This window comes from Mercurialis annua, linkage group LG1-X, assembly GCF_937616625.2.
Source record: "Mercurialis annua linkage group LG1-X, ddMerAnnu1.2, whole genome shotgun sequence".
Taxonomy (NCBI): domain Eukaryota; kingdom Viridiplantae; phylum Streptophyta; class Magnoliopsida; order Malpighiales; family Euphorbiaceae; genus Mercurialis; species Mercurialis annua.
The window spans coordinates 54,814,083-54,821,900 of NC_065570.1; the positions used below are offsets into that span (position 1 = coordinate 54,814,083).

The 7,818-nt window shown below is 36.0% G+C and overlaps 1 protein-coding gene across 1 annotated transcript; it reads right to left on the reverse strand.

The window, feature by feature from the left end:
- Positions 1–5,016: 5,016 nt before the first annotated feature.
- LOC126673222 (protein MEI2-like 6) lies at positions 5,017–7,587 on the reverse strand. The gene is made up of 6 exons (XM_050367290.2): positions 6,627–7,587; positions 6,043–6,162; positions 5,772–5,913; positions 5,444–5,589; positions 5,217–5,313; positions 5,017–5,091 (listed from the first exon to the last, which is right to left on the reverse strand). The coding sequence occupies exons 1-6, from the start codon at positions 7,286–7,288 to the stop codon at positions 5,017–5,019; spliced, it is 1,242 nt and encodes a 413-aa protein (XP_050223247.1). The 5' UTR covers positions 7,289–7,587.
- Between the last annotated feature and the right edge of the window lie 231 nt (positions 7,588–7,818).

The following is a 7,818-nucleotide window of genomic DNA, read 5'->3' on the forward strand; positions in this document are numbered from 1 at the left end:
TTACAGCTTTCGCAATTTCAATCTTTTGTTTTTTAAACATTATTTCAGCAGTAGTTCATTTACAGTGTTGAATTTTAGATTTTAATTGCAGAAGTTTATTCCTGTTTTCAAAGTTTCTCTAGGAGTTTTTCTTTACGAACGTTTAGATTTTTTACGTCCTTTGAAAATCTGTCACAATCGCTTGATCAATTTTTATTTTCAATTTGAGGTCCAACCTCTGGCACGCCCGCACACACTTCAAAGGCACCAACCGTTTTCTTAAAAAACAGGGAAACAATTTGGCACGCCCAGTGGGACTATCAAAAGATGGCTCCAAGGACTCGCAGTATTTTAGGGAAAGATGTATCCGACTCTCAGGAGGAGGAAAGCGCGCCTGCAACAGCAGAGCCAGGAGGAAAAGTTCACACAGTGGTTGAACAGTTTGAGAAGTCACTTGCGCCTCCAAATAAGGAAAATCAAGAGGCGCCACAAAATGTCATTCCTGTAGTAGGACCTGTTACTGCAGAAGAAAAAGGAAAGGAGAAAATGGTTGAGGATTCTCCTGAAAGCATCATGGCTCACATGATGGATTATTTCAAAAGAATGGAGATAAGGCAGGAGAGGTTCGAAGAAGAAGCCAGGAAACAGGCCACAGAAAGCAAGGCACAATACAGGATCATGATTGATACTGTGGAAAAAATGCAGAAGAGTTGGGCTCAGAAGGAGGAATCTGAAAAGAAGAGTCTAAAACAAGTTGAACTCGGGGGGTATGCATCTGGCAATCAGGTTCAGGAGGTAGCAGAATCAAGTAAGGCATCTCAACCTTCTCCTGTTGTTAACCTTTTTTCTGAGGAAAGGTACGTTCCTCCTCATCGTAAAAATGAGGTGATAGGCACTCCTCTCAAGGGAGCTTGCCATCAAGGAACGAAACCACAATATTTCGGGCACACTAATGTTAATACACAACCTAATGTGTATGATGAAGGTTTTAACCATATGGGAAATAATTGTGGTGGAATCCCAAGAGGAAATGCTACTCCAGTGCCTGTGTTTCAACCTCCTGTGATTCAAAACCAGGTGGATATTGATGCTGTGAGAGAAATGGTTCAAGAACTCTATGGCCCCGGCTTAAGACAAGTGGGAAGGCCAGAGTTTCACAAGCCATACCCTGAAGCAATTGACAGAGATAACCCATATCCCAGGGGTTATAGAGTTCCTGACTTTTCTTTGTTCTCAGGAGATGAAGGCCAATCAACTTTGGAACATGTGGCAAGGTTTACCATACAATGTGGAGAATTAGCAAATGTTTTTAACTGAGATTATTTCCTAATTCACTGACTGGAGCGGCATTCACTTGGTATGCCACCCTTCCTAGAAATTCCATTTTTGCTTGGCAGGAGATGGAAAGGCAGTTTCACACTCAATTCTTCCGGGCAGAACCTGAGATCTCAATTGCTGAAATTTCAAGAATAACTCAAAGGTCCGGAGAACCTGCAGATTTGTTCATATCAAGGTTTAAGAAGCCGAGGAGTCGCTGTAAAGTGTACTTGCTAGAGACTGAGTTTGTGAAGCTGGCACAGAGGGGTCTAGACATAGAGTTGAGAAAGAAGTTCCAAGGGATGGAGTTTCGTGATTTTTTCGAACTTGCTGCAAAAGTCACAGAATATGAAGATCTCTTGAGGGAGGAGAACCACAGGAGGAAAACTTCCATGTGTACATATTTCCAGGAGATGAGCCATGATATTGCTGTTGCAGATTTGAACTCCTCAGGATCTTGCATCTGCCCAATGTTAGTGAAAAAAGTACCTGACATGTGGAAAAAGCCAAATGCCTCAAGTGCACAGTCGCAATATACTTTTGATGTTTCAAAGACTGGAGAGATTTTTGATTTTCTGGTGAAAGAAAAATTCATCTCTTTCCCAGAAGCTTACAAGGCGCCTTCAAAGGAGGAACTCAAAGGGAAAGAATACTGTAAGTATCATGATTCATGGAATCATGCTACTAATGTTTGTTGGAGTTTCAGAAATGTCGTCCAGGACAGGATTAACAAGGGAATTTTGAAGTTTCCTGAAAAGAAAGAGGCAATGTTGATTGATGATGATCCATTTCCACCTATGGCGTCTGTGAATACCACTTCTTTTGATCTTAGGAAACTCCTAGATCTTAAGAGAATCAGAGAAATGGAAGGTGCTCCTGAACAAAAGGAGAAAATTTTCAAATTTCAAAAGAAATGGATTCCAAAGGTTCTGAGCAAAATACAGAAGAATAAAAGTGGAGATGTGAAATTTCAAGTTCAAAAGGAAAAAGAGGAGATAAATGCAGTAGGACTTGTTACTGCAAAGGAGAATGTTGAAATATAAAAAATAAAAAGAAAGGCCGAAACCACGGCCATAAAAAAAAAGGGCCGAAACCACAGTTAAAGAAATTAAAACGTGAAAAGGTCTGAAAAATATAGATTTGAAAAATGGGAGAAAATTTCAGATTCTCTATAATACGGCCAAACTATGGTAGGCATGTTGGCCACCTTTTTTTAATTGTTGTTGGAGTTTTTGTAGCTGCTAGAGGGCTTGAAGCTCTTAAAGCGTCTGGAAGCTGCTAGAGGGCTTGAAACACTTAAAGTCTGGAAGCTGCTAGAGCGCTTCAAACTCATAAAGCGTCTAGAACTGCTAGAGCAGTTGCTAGAGCGCTTGAAACTATTGGAGCGGCTAGAACTGTTAGAACAGCTAGAGCTCTGCTAGAGCTTGAAACCGTTAAAGCGTCTGAAACTGTTACAGAACTTGGAAATCCTAGAGCGCTTGTAACTACTAGAGCGTTTGAAAATGATAGAGCACATGAAGCGTCTAGAGAAGCGTCTGGAGCGATGGGAATTGCTGAAGCGGTTAAAGCATTTGAAATTGCCAGTTGAAGCGGATGCAACATATAAAACAAGTATGTATAAGTTGAGTTAATTTTGGTTAAGAAAGATTATGTATAAATGGCTTTATTTCTAAAGTCATTCATACATGGGGGGCATTGTTTACGCCAAAATTAAAAATATGGCCCGAAGGCCATAAATCACATATTCTATTAAAAAGATAGAAAAAGCTACGTGGAGAATTTAATTTCAAGAGATTTTAAAGATGACTTTTCCAAAAGACTTCAAAGGGATTTGACTTTTCCAAGAGATTTCAAAGGGATTTGACTTTTCCAAGAGATTTCAAAGGGATTTGACTTTTCCAAGAGATTTTAAAGAGATTTGACTTTTCCAAGATACTTCAAAGGGATTTGACTTTTCCAAGAGACTTCAAAGCGATTTGATTTTTCCAAGAGATTTCAAAGGGATTTGACTTTTCCAAGAGATTTCAAATAGATTTGACTTTTCCAAGAGATTTCCAAGAGATTTGATATTGAGAAGTTAATCTCAGAGGTTTGCTTTTGACACCTTAGAGGAAAAGAGAATTTTAGAATCAAAAGGCCAGAAACCCATTAGAAGCTGAAAAGGAAGAAGCCCAGAAGTTCAATTGGCCAAGGTCCAGGAAGTCACGTGCTTTTTGTAAAGCAATGTTTCAGGAACAGTTTTTAGAAGTGGGAAGCAATGTGAAGACGTGGGCAGTTAAAGAGGCAGTTATCATCAGGCAGTTTCTGCAGACTATAAAAGGGAGAAGAAGACAACGATTTGAACCCCAGCCAAATTCAGCAAAAACTCAATACTCTCAGGAGATTATCAACACCAAAAGCTTTTATTTTATGAAATCCTTTGTAAACACTTTACAGCTTTCGGAATTTCAATCTTTTGTTTTTAAACATTATTTCAGCAGCAGTTTCATTTACAGTGTTAAATTTTAGATTTTAATTGCAGAAGTTTATTCTTGTTTTCAAAGTTTCTCTAGGAGTTTTTCTTTACGAACGTTTAGATTTTTTACGTCCTTTGAAAATCTGTCACAATCGCTTGATCAATTTTTATTTTCAATGTGAGGTCCAACCTCTGGCACGCCTGCACACACTTCAAAGGCACCAACCGTTTTCTTAAAAAACAGGGTAACACATGTATAATTAAATACTCTTTTCATCCCAAAAATAATCAAAGTTTGATTATGTATAGCATGAGATCTAATTGTTCTTATTTGTTTTTTTATTAGTCTTTTCTAATTCGATTAATTTTTTTATTTTTGATCGATTATTTAAATATAAATACTATTCCATTAGTAGGATAACATGTGCCAATTAAATATTAAATAGGTAATTGTTTAACTGTTTTAATAACTAGCGGTACAATATATTTACGATATGTGAGAATATAATCTAGTCTATAATTCAATCTTCTTAAATTTGTTGGTTATAATTGGATTTTTCTAATTTATATTAATGTTTGTAGATTAAATTGTAAGAGTTTCTTGTTAGGGCTATTTATTGATAAGAGAAAAAAAATTCAATGAACTTTTGATTGTCGAAAAATAAGTATATATACATTGTTGGAGTTTTTCAATAACTATAATAAATTTATTAAAAAATAAAATAAAAATATTTATATCAATAAGCAACTCAATAAATCAAATTAAAATTTTATTTTGGGTTTCATTTTCTTTTAATGAATTCTTACTTAATTTATTTATTTTCATATTTTATTTTAATTTTGATATTTTAAACTCTAATTTTTAAAGTTATATGAATAAATTTTATCAACATACGTGGACTGAATCCTACTCTTAACTATTTACAAATTATTTTTTGTAAACAATAATTATTTTCATTTGATTTAACATCCATCAACAATTCTTATTTTACAATAATTTATTAAAGTTTCAACAATATATTTTATTTGCTATAATTCACAAATTAAAAATTCAATTGATTTAAAAGTAAATAATTTTTGTTATATAACTACATTATTATGTTTACTATTTGAAATTATGATCTATATTAATTTATTAAAATTCAATATTTGATTTTTTTTTTCAAAGCATGCAGGTAAGCCGAATTCTGCCCCTTTGAGAATTGGTTTACACTCCAATTTGAGAATTGGAGTAGTATGATATATTAAGACCCTCGGTAAACAGTTTAAAATGATGAAGTAGTTATATAATCAATAACAAATAGCACAAAGCCATCAACGAGTTTAAAATGCAAACACAACTACATTCATAGAAGTAGGAAACAAACCATTTCCAACATCAAATGTACACAGGTTACAAACAACAATATTCAAGTAAGATTATTACAGAACATACTGAACAAACCCGTAAACAACCTAAACATACCCAGATCACCAACACACAACACTTGTTCATAAGAAGTATATGCTGAACCTCAATCCCGTGTTTCCAATTCACCCCAGAGATTGATACTGCAATTGCACTAATCTCAAATAGGGGGGAGAATGAAAACACAGGCTTTATCGACAAGATGAACAAGGTTAGCCTAGCCCTCTTCTAAAACTTAACTGATCTATAAGAAGAGCGAGGGATATGATTCTCCAAAGACCTACCTCCCAGGATTTATGCGTCGGCCAATAATAACAGGGCTAGGCTTCGCGAAACCATCTCGGGGCGACGAGAAATAGACAGGGAGAAACTCATAGGACATACACGGGAACACAGAGTTCCTAAAATGCTTAATAAGGGTACACTTCCCCTGGACAAAGTAAAAAAATTCCCAGTTAAAGTTTCATTCACATTAATAGAACAAAATCAACAGATTTAGATAAAATCAATCATTCAATAAGATCAAAAATTACAAAGAGTCTATGGATTGTTTAAATTTATTTTACTTAGATTTGAACATTACTCAATTCAACAGTACACAAATGAACTAACCTGCAGTGCAGCATAACAAATTTCACAGATCTTTTTGTTCACCGAAACTTCCCACTTGAAATTTTGAAAGCTCTTGAAGAATCTTGTGGCTCCAGCCGAGTTGGTGAAGTTGACAAATGCGTATCCCAGGTTAGCTCCGCTCCTAAACAAAACCAAAAGAAACACAAAATTCCGATGAGATATATATTCATCAAGAGAAAACAAAAGTATAGTACAAAATAATAGAACAGGCACCATAAACAAACAAAGACAAAGGTTAATCTTGCATTACCCAAAGTCCATGGGCAGATACACAAAGTCGAACATTGACTGTTCAGGATCAGACATAAGCTTGGCTTTCTTGTTCTCTTTGACGCAGTGTTCGTCAAGAATCCGTATCAGGTGGCGCCTTCTGCTCGATCCACGCCAAAAATAAAACCAAAAACCACATAAAACAAATTATTGCCTAAAAATGAAAGAATATTATCAAGATTCATATTTTCACTTCATGCATGCACATAAATAGCAATCACACAGTAATATTTATTATGATTAAAGCATTAATGACTGAATGAAAAGGATAATGAAAGGATACCCATTAAATATATTCATCTCTCTATTCAAACAAACAGTCATAGCAAGAGATTAGGTCAAAAAAGAGCACATTCATACCACATTTGATTAACGGACGAAGTAAGAAAATAAACAAAAATGGATAGGAAATACCCATTAAATATATTCATCTCTCTATTCAAACAAACAGTCATAGCAAGAGATTAGGTCAAAAAAGAGCACATTCATACCACATTTGATTAACGGACGAAGTAAGAAAATAAACAAAAATGGATAGGAAATGAATGAACTATGAAAACTTACTGAAATTGATTAGGAATATTCCTAATCATGATGCTTGTTTTTTCTTTAATTTCAGGATGATAGCCTCTTCTCTTAATTGATTTGCTATTACAAGCCGCAGAATCCTTTCTTACCCAGGAAGTTTGTGTTTTTTTTACCATCATTCTTGGCCCTTTGCTTTTATTTTTGAGTGCCCAGTTGTTTTCATAACCACCCCTAACCCTAAAATCATTGACATGTTTAACCCCATCAGCCATTTTCCTTGCACCACCAACAGCTTGCGGCGTCGTATTACTGTTACGCTCAGTTACAGCCGGAACGTAACATGGCACCGGATTAGCAATAGGCAGAGGCTGCCTATTGTAGAAAACAGTTGGTGGTGGTGGTGGTGGTGGTGGTGGGTATACCCACGATGGAGACTGGCGATACCATTGGGGCGGTGGTGGTGGAGGTGGATAACAAACAACACCGTGAGAGCCAGGTGCCATCACCGGCTGAACCACCTGGGGAAGCCGAAGCTGGTGGTGCTGATGCGGGAAAAAGGGCACCGGAGGCAAAAATACAGATTTTGGTGGAAAAGTTTTATGTTGTCTTAGAAAGGGTTGAGCATTTGGGTCCAGAGGTTTAGGTTTAGAAGTTCGACTAGAGGAAGCCATAGAAGGAGATGAGGGATAGTTGCACATTTAGACCAGAATGATAAAGAAAATGGGAACAAGAATGAAGCCACAAGTCGAAGAAAGTAGAAAACGATAGAAATAATAAAGAAAGCAAGGTCAAATGAACCAAGAAATGAAAAGTTTTGTAAGTTTAGGGTTGTGGAAGAGGGAGGGTAAGTGAAAGGGGTAGAGGATGATGAGGGGAGAGAGAGTTAGTTTCACTTAAAAAGATACACAAATCTGTGTAATGATGGAAATTGGAATTGGGAAATACTCATTATAGTCTCTCATTTAATGCTTGCCTCCGTTACGACACAAACTATAACCCACTTTATTTTTGCTGTGGCGGCGTCTGATACATTTTAAGAGAGAGAGAGTGAGACAAAGCCACTCATGTACTCACTGGGATCTTCTGCAATCGCCTGCTTTTTCCACCTATTTCCTTTTTCATGCTTTTCTTTTGTTTTTTCCTCCAATTTCTTTCATCTTTCTTCTTATTCTACTATATTAATTAAAAAAATTATACATAATCTATTATACGTATTTTGAATATCTAA

Bases quoted from the DNA above. Each gene is read 5' to 3' on its own strand.
- LOC126673222 (XM_050367290.2), bottom strand. From the start codon at position 7,288: ATGTGCAACTATCCCTCATCTCCTTCTATGGCTTCCTCTAGTCGAACT. The intron at 5,914-6,042 runs GTAATGCAAGAT...GGTTTTGTTTAG, and splicing joins TATCTGCCCATGGACTTTGG to GAGCGGAGCTAACCTGGGAT. The intron at 5,092-5,216 runs GTATGTTTAGGT...CTATGAATGTAG, and splicing joins GTTGTGTGTTGGTGATCTGG to TTGTGTTTGCATTTTAAACT.